Genomic DNA, 15,167 nt, shown 5'->3' on the forward strand with positions numbered 1-15,167 from the left:
AGCGTTGCACATATCCCCAATTCGTCAGGAGGTAGGAAACTTCAAACAACAATCTCCATCACTAATTTTGGGTCGCAATGTGTGAATTGTCCAAATACCCACTATCTGGGCATCAAATAACAACCCGACAAGATTCGCCAAATCTGAGAAATGTAACTCCAAATCTGAACAAGAAATCCGACAATGAGTACTAATGATAATGTAGTTGACAATTAATATGAAGCACATTGCATCTATTTGATGTCAATATCATCATCTATATTCTCTCTCTCTATCTATGCTATAACCTTTCTATTCAAATACCTCTAACCGTGGTATCAAATCAAAGCTCATTCGAACGAATTGATCATAGATTGATCGCGATGACAATGGAAGAAAAGGAATGAAGAATTGATGCTTTTTTTCCTTTAGTGAATTATAACAAACAAAGTCTAAGGTGATTACAACTCATCAATATCTTATCATCAAATCACATGGTTAAATATTTCATTTAATTTTGGTTGATATAGTATGTCTTATAGTAAATCCCAAAACCATTTCTGATGTTGATTTGAAATTTTGCTTCGAGAATATATGTCTATTGAAGGTGATAAGTGTGCATGTGAATATCAATAATGATTGTGATATAAATCAATAATTAGAAGATGCCGTTACAAGTAGTAAAACTTGAGAAATTGGATAAAGATAATTATCCCTCTTGGAAGTAAAAAGCTGAATTATTTTTTGCACTCACAAGATCTTTGGGATGTTGTCAAGAATGGTGATGAGTTGATGCAAGGCAATGTTAAGGTTGAAAAAGGTGCTAGTACAAGTGCCAAATTAATTGAGTTTCTTGAACCAAAAGTATGGCTAAAGAAAATTTATGTTGCTATAGAAATTATTTCTAATACATTAACTGCATCTTTGATTCCGCGTATTAAAAGATGTACCACAACGAAAGGTATGTGGGATATGCTTGCACAAATGTCTATTGATATAACATCAGCAAGGAAAATGCAACATATAAAAATGGAAAAAGGGACTATCTTAGATTATGTTGCAAAAATAAGAAAACTCATGGATCAATTGAAAATGGTGGATTATGTCATTGATGATGATGAATGTGTAAGAGTTTGTTTAGAAGGATTACCAAGGAATTATGATGTATTTAAAACTTCCACGCATGTGCTCAATATTCTATCTTTTGATCAGTTAATCCCAAAGTTATTACAAGAAGAACAAAATCATTTCTCTACCTCATATATTTCTAATGATTGGAGTGGAAGTAATGCATTTTACTTGGGGCAAAGAAGAACTCCAAGATATTGAGTTGATGGAAAACCAAATCAAAGAAGATTTTTGAATATTAATTTGAATTCATATTAGTTTCCAACCAAAATGCTTTTTCTCTAACGACAAAGCCAGTGGTGAGAGCCAGGTTGGTTTTTGGGGGCTCACTTTTTTTGGATAATGATCCAAAGGTGCAGATTGCACACGCCATTTGAAATGTGCCCTACACCATCCGTGTCTGCGATTTCCTCACCAAGCCTCATTATGATTTGGTTGCAATTAGAAACGAGCAGGCTAATTCACTTCACATTGACATTGTGAATACGGAGAGGGATGTAAGTATATTATGCTTGAAATATTTACTATGGAACTCACCTCAACTCCATAGAATTGCTTGAGAATCAAGTTGATAGTGTAAAAGACTTGCTAAAGCAAAATGTTGAGTGTTATGTGGATGTAAGATATGAAGAAATGTTTTTTTTTCTCAATGCCAATGTATCATGTAGAGGCTGAAGCTTTACAAATTACATTCAATATGTATGTGTGTGTGTGTGCGCACGCACTTGCATGTATATTTTGGATAGGTCAACACACTCACCCATGTTTGCTAGAGCCCATTCCTTTGTCCACAATTAGCACCATCACTTCTATACAACGTAGGTCACTCTCTTATGTGGAATGGGGTGTTGTGCCTTTTAATATTTCTGGACATAGATTGACCCATGTGTGATATTCATGGTATTTGCCATCCGTAATATTCGAGAATAGAAAATGACCCCAAAAATATTACAGATCATTCCTTTATTTATTTATTATTTATTATTTAAAAAAAAAACAAATATTATTACATCTATTATAAAAAAAAATTATTACTCCCCTTTTTAATGTCAGATAAAATTATCAAATTATCACCGTCAGGTAACCATCCACAGCACAAAGATCTCATACACCATGCAACAACCGAAGGAGGACAACACTGTCAACATGCAACCTAAATTCATAGAACACGCACAAATTAACCCGGCCATGGAGCAAATGTTTCAGGCGATGTCGACAATGATGATGCAAGTAAATCATACAAACCAAACGCTTATGACATGGCTTACAAATCAGTCCACAGGTGCCACGACTAGCAAACAGAAAGATTCAAGAACCTGCCCAAGATCCTTCTCAGGCCTTCCAACAGAAGATGTTCTAGCCTGATTGGATCATTTCGACAACGTGGCAAGCTACCATGAATGGTACGATAAAAGAAAGTCGTTAGAATTGTGAACGGTGCTAGAGCATGTTGCCGCCACCTAGTTCATTCAACAACCCGAAGAAATCAAACAGAATTGGACCTACTTACGCGAGCAACTCATACAACATTTCACAAACAATGACGTCACACAAATAGCCCTCCAACAATTAAACAACCTACGTCAACAAGCACATGAACCAATGGCACAATTCGCCATCAAAATGAAGTAGTTGTTACTACGGGTCGACCCCAATATGAAGGAGACCATGAAGCTCTATTTTCTGCTTCCACCATTACGCCACGACATATATCGTCGTGTCAGAGACCAAGGCCCAACTACATTCCAGATAGTGGTGCAAATCGCACAACGAATTGAGGAACCAGATTACATCAACCTATCACAACCGATACCACCTGCAAATAACAATATTCAAAAAATAGCAATTGAGCCAACCGTTGGCCCTATGCATATAGACGTCCAAAATGCACAATTTAGCACTAAAAAGAGTTTACCAGATCGAGACAGTCATGGTAAGCCCCCTTTTTTTTATTGTAATGGGTACAACCATGTTAAAAAGTATTGCAGGAAGTTGGCAGCCTCTAGGCATCATCAAAATGCACAAATTCAATTGGCCGATGCTGCATCACTCGCTATGGAACAAGGAAACAGCCAAGCGAAGCATTGACGAAAGAGCAGCTCCCGCACATTCAAGGCGCAACCTCTTCCAGACGCATGGTATGTTCCACAATAGCACAAATAAATCACACATCACATGAAGCCCTTTTAGATTCAAGAAGCACCATATCTTAAATTAGTGTAGATTTAGTTAAGTCACTGAATTTATCCACTTCACCAGTAGCGCCGATTTAGGTCATCTTTGGCGATAAGCAAAAAATATACCAATCCGCTAGACACGTACATTGTACATTCACTCTTGCACAACACAACTTTCTTCATTCCTTTTACATCTTACTGCACCAACTATTTCCAATTACGTTAGGTTGTGATTGGTTTATAAAGAACGGCACACAATTGCACTTTGATACACAAATGTTAATTTTACCTAATACAAAACCAATAACCATGATTCCACTACTTAACACTCCACAATTTAGCACACACATCTTGCACACACAAATTCACCTAGAACCACCACAAGTACGGCTAGCCACAATCTGTAGTATACTCCAGCAGTTCCCCGACCTATTTCACAAGCCTACAAAGACAACCAAAATCAATCTTCCGGTGCAACATTCTATTCCCACAGCCGATTCAACACCAGTTCGAACAACACCCCGACAACGATCACCATTAGATAATCATCGAATCAATCAAGTAGTACAAGACATGCTAGAGAAAGACATCATCGAGTCATCAAGTAGCGATTGGGTTGCTTAGCCGCATCTCGTTCGTAAAGATATGGTACATTCCGTTTTTGCATCGATTTCAAACCTTTGAACAAGATCATGAAGCATGATCTCTATCCATTGCCACACATTGATGACTTGTTGGATCAAATCGGGAAGTCAAGATACTTCACATCATTGGATCTTGCATCTGGGTACTTGCACATCCCATTAGACCCTACCGACAAACATAAAACAGCTTTTCGCACACAACATGGTTTATTCCAATTTAAAAGAATGTCATTCGGTCTATCCGATGCTAGAAGCACGTTCCAAAGAATGGCAAATACAATCTTTCAAGACCTCATCAATGAAGGTGTGGTACTGGTGTACCGTGATGATATCCTGGTCCATACTTCTGATTGGCAGTGGCACACCCTAGTCTTGGGAGAGGTGCTCCGATGTATCCAGAAATATAATCTGCAACTACAATGGAAAAAATGTTAGTGGGGTGTGACATCATTAAAGTTCTTGGGATTTATCATTTCACCCACTAGCATTAGCATGGATCCTACAAAAATCAAAACCATAACAGATTATCCAACCCCGGCTAACGTCAAAACACTACAAAGTTTCTTGGGCCTAGTGATTTTTTCATTACGATTTGTACCACAATTGGCCACAGTCACACAACCCCTTTAAATGCTTTTGAAGAAGGGAACCCAATTTACATGGTCCACTAAACAGTTTTAATGAAATAAAAAAACTCATCAAAGATGCAGCCACATTAGGTTTTCCTGATTTTAGTCGAACATTCCGTGTGCAAACAGATGCGTCTAATGTAGGAATGGGTGCAATATTGCTACAACAAGACCACACAAATGAATGACAGCCTATCGCTTACATCAGCCGAGCACTAACAAAGGCAGAACAAAATTATTCAACAACAAAGAAGGAATTCTTGGCAGTGATCTGGGCCTTCTAGAAATTCTACCCTTATTTGCATGGTACCACAGTCCAAGTTGAGATAGACCACCAACAGACTCCTCTCCTTGATGATCAACTAAAGTCATCCACCAGGACAACTACTCAGGTGGGCATTGGCACTACAAGAATACAAATTTACACTAACTTACCGTCAAGGCATCACGAATATATCGTGGATTCCTTATCCCGAATTGAGCATCAAGCCTCCCAACTCAGTATGTAAAAGCACGAGCCCCCTATTCACCCTCAACAAATCGCGGAACTACAACAACCAGACCCTACTATTAAAGAGATAATCCTACAAATCCGAGGTAGGAAAAATCACATCCATCGTAACTTTATAATTATTAATAACATTTTACATTTTGTAAGTCAAGGTCAACCATCACGAGTCTACGTACCATAGGCTCTTCGTCCAAGCTATCTAGAGTTCTACCACAACAGTCAACTCACCGGCCACTTTGGATTCCATAAGTTGTTACATCACATTTGGTCCCTCTACTATTGGCCAAAGCTTCGTCAATCCATCTCCCAATTCCTGAAAGAATGTCCAACATGTCAGTCAATGAAGGCTCCACAACAATCGTATGGGACATTACACCCCATAGAAGTCATAGAGCCCTTCGAGTTGGTGGGATGGGACCACATTGGCCCTTTCCCTACATCGATTAATGGCAATAAGTACATTTTGGTGATCACGGAATACCTAACCCGCTGGTGTGAGGCGATTTCCCTATCCGATGCCACAGCTAACTCGGTCACCCATGCACTACTTCAACGAGTTATTTTTCCCCATGGTTTCCCACGCCAACTTTTGTCGTACCAAGGATCACAATTCCACAGCGAGGTTATTCACATCCTTAGCCAGAGTTTGGGCATCACACAAGACTTCACATCATCATATCATCCACAATCTAACGGGCTCACCGAACGCCTAAATTGAACAATTAAACAAGTAATCTCAGCATATGTGGATCTAGCAATGGGCGCGGTTCGGTTTCTTGACCTTGAAACCAAACCAAATCAAACCATTTATTTATATTAAAAACCAAACCAAATTGTTTCAATTTTATGAAGTCATTTAAACCGAACCGTTTAAACGAAACTGTTTATGAAAAATTTAGAACCAAACCACATCAGGTTATCATAAATCAAAACCAAACCAAACCTATAAACCTTTAAACCTTCAAAACTTTTAAACCTTTAAACCAAACCACATAAGCCGAAACTCGCTAAACCGTGAAATTCAAAACCAAACCGAACCGAAACCGATAAACCATGAAATTCAAAACTGAACCGAACCGAAACCAAACCGAATCATAATATTTGAAACCAAACCAAACGGTTTATTTATCTTTGAACCAATAAACCATTAAGCCATGGCTTAACTGTTCAGTTCGGTTTGAGCCGAAACTGTGCCCATTGCTATGTGGATCCATTACACCAATCATGGGCAAGTTCTACCCTTTGCGGTTCATGCCTACAATACCTTAGTACAAGAATCTACTCGCATCAACCCTTTTCGGGCACTGTATGGTCGCGATCCAAGGTTGCCACAAGACATAAATTCCATAAAAGCTCAACCTCGCCACACGGATGCAGCCGAATGGTGGTTGCACCTCCAGACGAATCAACCACTATTGCGACGTGCAATCCAACACAACTTGTGAATGGCCCAACAATGACAGAAAAGGCATTTCGACGCTTCTCACACGCCGCTCAAATTACAAATAGGAGAAACAGTTCGAGTATATTACCCGATTCACAAGGCAGGACTTTGCGAATCATTCATGCATAGATGGTTAGGTCCTTACACGGTTTTGGCATGGATCAGACCACAAACATACTATTTGCGATGAACATCAAATTCCTTTGAGATGGTAGCTCACATATGCCGAATTAAACGAGTACCTGTAGCTACTCCGGATGCAAGCCGCGACATATCAGCTGAGGATCAGATTACATGCACCCCCGAGGTCGTTCCTGTTGATGACTCCAGTGTTGGTGTCGGGAGAGGTCGTTCCCCTTTGATTCTGCGGTCGAGATTCCCCCCTGTTGAGTTCCCTTGTGGCCGCCCTCTGTGTTCACCTTAAACCCTATTTATTTTTACTTTCAAAAAGGGGGGAGAGGGGGGAGGGTCGTGATAAGCCCTAACACCCCTTTTTCAAAAAGGGGGAAGTGTTGTGTAGTGGGCCAAGATTAGGAATAGTTAGTTAGTTTAGATGAAGAAACAACAAGAACATAATGTTTGTAACTAAAACTATTATAAATGGAAACTAAGGAAATGACCAAAAGGTTAGACTTTGAGTGATATGGTGTGTGCTACAATATTTATTGTTTTATTAAAAAATAAAACAAATACTTTTAAGCTTTATATCTATTGTGGTGTCCCTTTCATGCAAGAGCATGCATTTGAACACACCACTCTTTTAGCCACTCCCGTTTAGCACATCACCCATTTTAGCCCACCCTTTTAGCACACCATTTTGGGACACGTGTAGCTAGGCCGTCCCAAAATGGGTTCTTTGTATCTTCTATATATTGAATGATAAGTATGAAGCTAGCTAGACTGGTTTTGATCTCTTATGTGCATTTCACATATTGGTGGAGATGACGGGTCCCAATCCCCCACATCCAAGCATCCGCCTCTTCCGCTTCGTAGGTAGCATCGCCCTCACCACCATCACCGACACTCTTGTTAGTCTCTTGTAGTAGTATCTCTTCTATTAGCACCCCCTTAGTTCACTAGTTAAGCCTCCCGATATCCACCGCTTCATCATCAACATCGCTTCATTGTCTCTATTTTTTAGTTTCTTTCGTGTTCTAGTTCCTGGTGAGGACCGCATGGTCGCTCACTCCCGTTTGTGTTCCAGTCTCCGGTGAGGACCGCACATGGCCACTCACTCCAACTATTGTTCGTGTTCCAGATCCCGGTGAGGACCGACATGGTCGCTCATGCCCGTTGTTGTTCGTGTTCCAGTTCCCGGTGAGGGCCACATGGTCACTCACTCGTTTGTGTTCCAATTCTCGGTGAGGACAACACGGTTGCTCACGCCCGTTGGTGTTCGTGTTCCAACTCTCAGCGAGGACCGTTCCAGTTCCCGGCAAGGACCACACATGGTCACTCATGCCCCTCAATCTCTTGTTTTTCTTAGGGGGGAAATGTGGTGTCCCTTTCATGCAAGAGCATGCATTTGAACACACCACTCTTTTAGCCACTCCCGTTTAGCACATCACCCATTTTAGCCCACCCTTAGCACACCATTTTGGGACACGTGTAGCTAGGCCGTCCCAAAATGGGTTCTTTGTATCTTCTATATATTGAATGATAAGTATGAAGCTAGCAAGACTAGTTTTGATCTCTTATGTGCATTTCACACTATTATAAAACCATTATTAGTGTGAGTTCCTTTTTAATGGTAGATCAAAATATCAAGTTGTGTGGGAGAGTAAAAAGTGGGGAATTAATGAACCTTTTATTTATTTAAAAAATAAATAAAACAAATACTTTTAAGTTTTACATCTATTATAAAAATATTATTAGTTTAAGTTTCCTTTTTAATGTGAAGTAAAATATCCCCTTTTTATGCATTCGTCCTCTTTGTTATAACTTATATGGTATATCTAAGAAACTAAAAAGTAAGGAGTCAAGACTTTATGAAGACTTCTTTGTTTTTTTACGAATATTTTTCCATGCATTCGTTTGGTAACCCCCAGGAATGTGAATATGTCAATCTATGTTTCTAGATGTTCCATAAACATTCCTCGTGCAAGATGCTTTTGCTCATAAACTTTCTACTTCATTTCACAAGAACAACCATGATGACATTCCCATAACTTCAATTTAAGCACACAACTTATCAAGATATTTCTAGCCATAGATCATATGACAAGGTTATAAATGAACAGTGCTTTTAGTTCTAATTTACCCACCCCACCCCAAACTTAAAGCACATTAAATATGCAATAAATTTCCATATATGGGAAAAGGACTCATGCATGTTGTGCAAATCAATTGTGGAAACTCATGGAGCAAACCTTAAAGAGATGTGCAAAGTGGAACAATTGGAGACATGGCCGAAGAGAAGTACCAAGCAAAGCATGGAGTTTAGGGATTTTATTAATAGATGGAGATCAAGTGAGGGACGAGAAAATTGGGCTACTTGTAATGTCAGTGCTTCACACATTTGAATGTCAACATTTTTAGGCTAACGGTTAAGTTTTGGATGTATGATGGTGAGTGAAGAGAAGGACAAAACACGATCATTCGCTTCTCCTCATAAGTTTTGTCCTTTCACACACCTTAGAAAACATTTGATTAGATGGAGAGCTCTTTTGCCTCATTTTTAACTTTCAATCCCCAATACATAAATAGCTTTTGGCTCAATATAAATATAATACATTTTTAACTTTTATACTACATTTGTTGCCTTGTTCTTTGTTTTTGTACACCTACAAAAATATGTGGCTCAACATAACACGTTTTTCAGCTTCAATCCCCAACACTAAAGTGACTCGATACCATTTCCAACGTGGTGGTTTACGCAACAAGCATATTTCATTCTCATGGCCTCAACCCTTTCAGCATCTTCTTGCATGCCAGAAGATGCAAAAATACTAGCCATAAGGACATAGGCTGCAGCACAAGAATTATCTAATAGTAGTGCCTGATCAAAGGCAAATGACCCGACTTTTACATTCCCCCATTTTTTACAAGCACCCAGAAGTGCGAGCCAAACTTCTGGACAATCTGATGATGGCATCGCCCTAATCATTGATATCGCCTCATTGAATTGACCCGCATACCCAAACACGACAAGAATGCAAGTAAGATGCTCTAAGCTTGGTGTAATACCATATCTTCTAGTCATGTCCTCAAAGAGCATCTGAGCTTCTTCCAATAGTCCAGAGTGACTACATGCACTTAAGAGAGAGAGGAATGTAATCTCATCAGGTGAGAAACCCTCTGTTTTCATCTCCTTCAAGCAATTTAAGGCTTGATAACCTTGCCCTTGTTGGGCATATCCTGCGATTAGTGCACTCCATGAGACCTCATCTCGAATCTGAAGTTGTTTGAGCAAAACATGTGCTTTTTCGAGCATACCGCATTTGCAATACATGTCGATCAAAGCGGTGGCAAGCATAACATCCTTTTGTAACAGGCCTCTCCTCACAACTTCATCGTGAACTTGTTTACCCTTGCTTATTGCCCCTACGCTACCACATGCTTTCAACATGCAAATAAAAGTGGCCACATCGATACAAATATCTTCACTTAGCATATATTCGAAACAGTTCAGCGCTTCATGACCTTGGCCTTGTTGAGCATATTCTCCGATCAACACATTCCAAGAGACTATGCTTTGAATTGGAAGTTCTTTCAGAACTTTTTGAGCTTTATCAAGTAGACCGCATTTCGCGTACATTTCCACCAAAGCAGCCCCTAGCAAGTTATCCTTCTTCAGGAAGCCCCTACTCATTATATCATCATGAATTTGTTTGCCCTTGTTTAAAGCGCCGGTGCTTCCACAAGCCTTCAAGGCACAAATGAAGCTCACCGAGTCTGGGGTGAGACCCTCAGTTTGCATCCATTCAAAATAATTGAGTGCTTGTTGAGCTTGGCCCTCTTGTATATAGCCTACGATTAATGCATTCCATGAGACTATATCTCTATGCAGAAGGTCATCTAATACTTCTTGTGCTTTTTGAAGCATACCACATTTAGCATACATATCTACCAGAGCATTCCCAAGAGCAATATCCTTCTCAATTAAACCCCTCTTTCCAATCTCTTCATGAATTTTTTTGCCTTTGTCCATAGCTCCCATATCTCCACATGCTTTCAAGATGTAAATGAAGGTGACTATATCTGGGGAAAGTCCTTCGCTTTGCATTTGGGAGAAACAGTTCAATGCTTCACGATTTCTCCCTCGTTGTGAATAACCTGAAATCACTGCATTCCAAGAGACTATGCTCCGGTTAGGAAGTTCATTGAAGACCATTTCTGCTTCTGCCAGATCACCACATTTAGCATACATATCCACCAATACATTACCAAGCACAATATCCTTCTCGAACAAGCCTCTACTTGCTATCTCATCATGGATTTGTTTACCCTTGACTATATCGCCAACACTGGCACAAGCCTTCAAGACAAAAAGCAAGGTCACTTCATCAGGAGAAAGGCCCTCACTTCGCATCTGCTTATAGCAACTCAATGCTTCACGACCCTGATCCCTTTCAGCATAACCCGCAATCAATACATTCCACGAGATTGTGTTTCGAATAGGAAGCTCTTCTAACACTTGCAGTGCTTTAGCGAGAACACCACACTTGGTATACATATCTACCAAGGCATTCCCGAGCATAATATCCTTACCAAGCAAGCCTCTACTTATAATTTCATCGTGTATTTGTGTACCCTTGTCTATAGATCCCATATTGGCGCATGCCTTCAAGGCACAAACAAATGAGATTGCATCTGGTGCAAAACCCTCCTTTTGCATTCTTTCAAAACAGTTGAGTGCTTCATGACCTTGGCCCACGTGGGCATATCCTGCAACTAATGCATTCCACGAAACTTTGTCCTGAACAGGAAGCTCTTCCATCACCATCCGTGCTTCTCCAAACATACCAAATTTGGCATACATATCCACTAACGCATTGCCAAGTGCAATATCATTCACCAGAAAGCCTCTACTCACAACCTCCGCATGGATTTGCTTTCCTTTCTCTACATCTCTTCTGATGCCACATGCCCCCAATGCACAAATGAAGGTCACCGTGTTCGGACAAACCCCCTCACTTTCCATCATTTCAAAGCAAATCAGTGCCTTGTAAATTTGTCCATGTTGGACATATCCGGCGATTAGTGCATTCCAAGAAGATACATCTCGAACAAGAAGCTCTTCGAGCACTTGCTTTGCTTTTACAAGCATACCACATTTAGAATACATATCCACTAGAGCAGCCCCAAGGACGATATCCTTGTCCAACAAGTTCTCACTCTCAATCTTTTCATGAATTTGTTTGCCTTTATCTATGGTTTGTAGGCTTGCACAAGCCCTCAAACAACAAATGAAGCTTACCGCATCGGGTGAAATGCCATCACATTGCATCTCTTCTAATGTATTCAGTGCTGCATGAAATCTTCCACACTGGGCATACCCTGCAATCAGTGAATTCCATGAAACTACATCTCGAACAGGAAGCTCTTTGAGTACTTTTTGTGCTTCTAGAAGGGTACCACATTTGGCATACATATCAACCAAAGCATTTCCAAGCACGTTATCTTTCTGTATTAAGCCCCTACACACAACCTTATCATGAATTTGCTTGCCCTTGTCTATAGACCCTACAATGCCACATGCTTTGAAGGCATAAATGTATGTGACTAGATCTGGAGAAAATCCCTCACTTTGCATCCGTTCAAAGCAATCTAGTGCATTGTGACCTTGTCCTTGATGTGTATACCCCGCGATCAATGTCGACCATGAAACAATGTTTCGAACCAGAAGCTCATCGAGCACTTGTTGTGCTTTCGCAAGAAAACCACATTTAGCATACATATCCACCAAGGCATTTCCAAGCAAAATATCCTTCTCCAATAAGCCCCTATTTAGAATCTCTTCATGGATTTGTTTCCCCTTTTCAATATCTCTGGCAATACAACAAGCTTTCAAGATACAAGTAAAAGTGATTGCATTAGGAGAGAGGCATTCACTTTGCATCTGTTTAAAACAATCCAATACTTCATGGACTTGCCCATGTTGTGCATAACCGGCAATTAGTGCATTCCAAGAAACAATATCTCGAGTGGATAGCTCCTCGAGAACTTCCTGTGCTTTTGCCAATGCACCACATTTAGCATACATATCAACTAAAGCATTACCAAGAACAATATCCTTCTCTAACAACCCTCTACTTACAATATCATCATGAATTTCTTTGCCCTTGTCCATATCTTTTTGGCTTCCACATGCCTTCACAATGCAAACAAAGGTGACTACATTCGGTGAGAGACCATCTCTTTGCATCAATTCAATGCATGCCAATGCTTTGTGACATTGACCATATTCAGAATATCCTGCAATTAGAGCATTCCAAGAAACAACATTTCGCATAGGAAATGCTTTGAGTACCAAATGTGCTTCGGCAAGTGCACCACATTTAGCATACATGTCCACCAATGCAGTGCCCAGTGTGATATCCTCATGAAGAAAGCCCCTATACACAATCTCTTCATGAATCTCTTTACCCTTGTCTAAATTTCCCATTTTTCCACATGCTTTCAAGATGCAAATAAAAGTTACTTTGTCTGCAGAGAGACCTTTGTTTCGCATCTGGTCCATGGAATCAAATGCATCATTGTATTTTCCTTGCTGAGCGTACCCTCCTATTAAAGAATTATAAGAGATCACATCCTGAAACGGAATCTCTTCGAGAACACGTTGTGCCTTTGCAAGATCACCACATTTGACATACATACTAACCAAAATGGTGGCTAGATAAGAGTTCTTTCCAAGTAAACCACTTCTCACTATATCAACATGTAGTCTAATCAATTCATCCAGGTTCTTCCTATTGCCACAATCCTTGAGTAATGCCACAAAAGAAAAACTTACCTTATTGACTCTTGCATTTCCAATCTCTTCAAATAATACTTCTTCTCCACAGTTTGGCTCCATATGCTCTCCATTAATTGATACCACAAAACCTTTGTTTCTTGTGAGCTCTTCATAAACCCAATATGGATTGTATAACCCATCAATCCACAGAGACTCATTAGTCCGGATGTGTGCAAATCTGGGGAGATTCTGTATGTTGAAAGACAACAGGACTATGTGAACTCTGTATGTGTAACAAACCAAATGCACACTCACATAAATTCATATATACATCTCTCTATCTTTCTTCAGACTATATTCTTTTTCCTTACCATTATGTTATCTGTGTAGAGCCATGGAGAGGGATCTTTGAAGTAGTCCTTCCACAAGGTATCCATCCTACTAACATTATGTCGTCTCATCATGTCTTTCTTACATTCTCTTGTTAGTTATGTCATCCTTACATATGAAAAGAAACGAGGAATCCGACACAACACTCTATTCTTCTCATCATCATCCATGGGGGGGAGGGGGGGCCGTAGTGAAATGTGGTGCCCTGCATTTAGCCAAATGGAACAGGGTAGGTGCCCTGGAATCTCCATCATTTTCTGATGATGCACCGACAAGAACCATACATAATTAAGTTGCTTTGTATGTGTAATAAAAACAGGGGAAGAACTCATGTCAATGAGAACAAGAGACATACATCAATCTGCAGAGGGCACTGTGCCTGCCATACATATACGCAGTGTGTTGTCTTGTGTTGTGTTGGTGATGGATGGATGATGTTCACATGTGGGTAGAGTTTCTCCTTTTTGTCTGTAGCAGGAGCCATTTATGTTGTTGGCATATGTATGTGTGTACAGTGTGTCTCATGAAGATGAAGGCTATGTATGTACATTATGAATATACATATACCATATGTAGCTAATTAGTAATAGCTTTGCATGTCATGAATCATGATAAAAGAAGAACAAGAACAAGAACAAGAAGAGAAAATGTGTATCCTTTCTAACTAAACAAGGCCCTACCCATTCGCAAAAAACAAAGGCGGTATTGGTGCGTGCGGGCGAAGCATTGTCCCTTATATTCCCCACGGTGCCAATGACTTCAAACCTTTTGCGAACCAATTATCGGAATTGAAAAAATGGTAACGATAACTGAGTTCGTGTTGCATGTATCAAACACTAGCAACGATAATTGATTTGGCGTAAAAAATTATTGGTCTCCCTGAACCTGTTCTGCGGAAATGTTCTTGAGAGTTACACTAGGAATACATGTTGGCGTAGCCTAAATTGCTTCAGCAATAACCAATGTGGCATAAAATGGTAACCACATCTTTGGTGCTAAAACGGTCCCTAAATCTTAAGATAGAAATCTATGATGATGTGACATAAGTCCATTTGTCACAATAGGTGACAAGAGAATGTGCCACGCATGTGTATTGCTCGAGTTGCTAAATTTCTTCATAACTTTTGGAAATAATCACTTGAGCAATCACATTCTGTACGATAGGGTAGTTCCTACTTGACAAATCATCTTAATTGTCCTACACACATGTGCTACATATGTATATTGTTTGTGTTTAAGAGATGGCATTCTACAGGCGATAATCGTTTTAGTTCAATAATTAAAAGAAAGGGGTTCATAACAAATGACAAGCAATTCAATAACACAAGTATGTCCAAGCAAAAGAACATTAGAGTCTCTTAATCAAA

At 39.8% G+C, this 15,167-nt stretch overlaps 1 protein-coding gene and 2 long non-coding RNA genes across 5 annotated transcripts; all 3 read right to left on the reverse strand.

Moving 5' to 3' along the window:
• Window positions 1-2,461: 2,461 nt before the first annotated feature.
• On the reverse strand, window positions 2,462-4,396 carry LOC147857037 (uncharacterized). The gene is made up of 3 exons (XR_015530614.1): window positions 3,023-4,396; window positions 2,690-2,923; window positions 2,462-2,567 (listed from the first exon to the last, which is right to left on the reverse strand). It is a non-coding gene; the product is annotated as an uncharacterized LOC147857037 (long non-coding RNA).
• A 628-nt stretch (window positions 4,397-5,024) lies between these two features.
• Window positions 5,025-6,849, reverse strand: LOC147857038 (uncharacterized). 2 transcript variants are annotated; one of them, XR_015530620.1, is made up of 4 exons: window positions 6,333-6,849; window positions 5,555-5,777; window positions 5,206-5,381; window positions 5,025-5,105 (listed from the first exon to the last, which is right to left on the reverse strand). It is a non-coding gene; the product is annotated as an uncharacterized LOC147857038 (long non-coding RNA). The 2 variants fall into 2 exon arrangements; XR_015530619.1 differs by lacking the exon at window positions 5,025-5,105 and having other exon boundaries at window positions 5,156-5,381.
• Window positions 6,850-9,138: 2,289 nt separating this feature from the next.
• LOC147857039 (pentatricopeptide repeat-containing protein At2g39620-like) lies at window positions 9,139-14,200 on the reverse strand. 2 transcript variants are annotated; one of them, XM_087328332.1, is made up of 2 exons: window positions 13,782-14,200; window positions 9,139-13,659 (listed from the first exon to the last, which is right to left on the reverse strand). In XM_087328332.1, exons 1-2 carry the CDS (start codon window positions 13,872-13,874, stop codon window positions 9,349-9,351), a joined length of 4,404 nt encoding a protein of 1,467 aa, XP_087184458.1. In that variant the 5' UTR covers window positions 13,875-14,200; the 3' UTR covers window positions 9,139-9,348. The 2 variants fall into 2 exon arrangements, with proteins under 2 accessions (XP_087184458.1, XP_087184459.1); XM_087328333.1 differs by having other exon boundaries at window positions 9,139-13,693.
• Window positions 14,201-15,167: the final 967 nt, after the last annotated feature.

The sequence above is a fragment of the Azolla caroliniana genome, unplaced genomic scaffold (genome assembly GCF_043228905.1).
Source record: "Azolla caroliniana isolate FFs.n. ecotype wild unplaced genomic scaffold, voAzoCaro1.0.p SCAF_12, whole genome shotgun sequence".
NCBI lineage: Eukaryota > Viridiplantae > Streptophyta > Polypodiopsida > Salviniales > Salviniaceae > Azolla > Azolla caroliniana.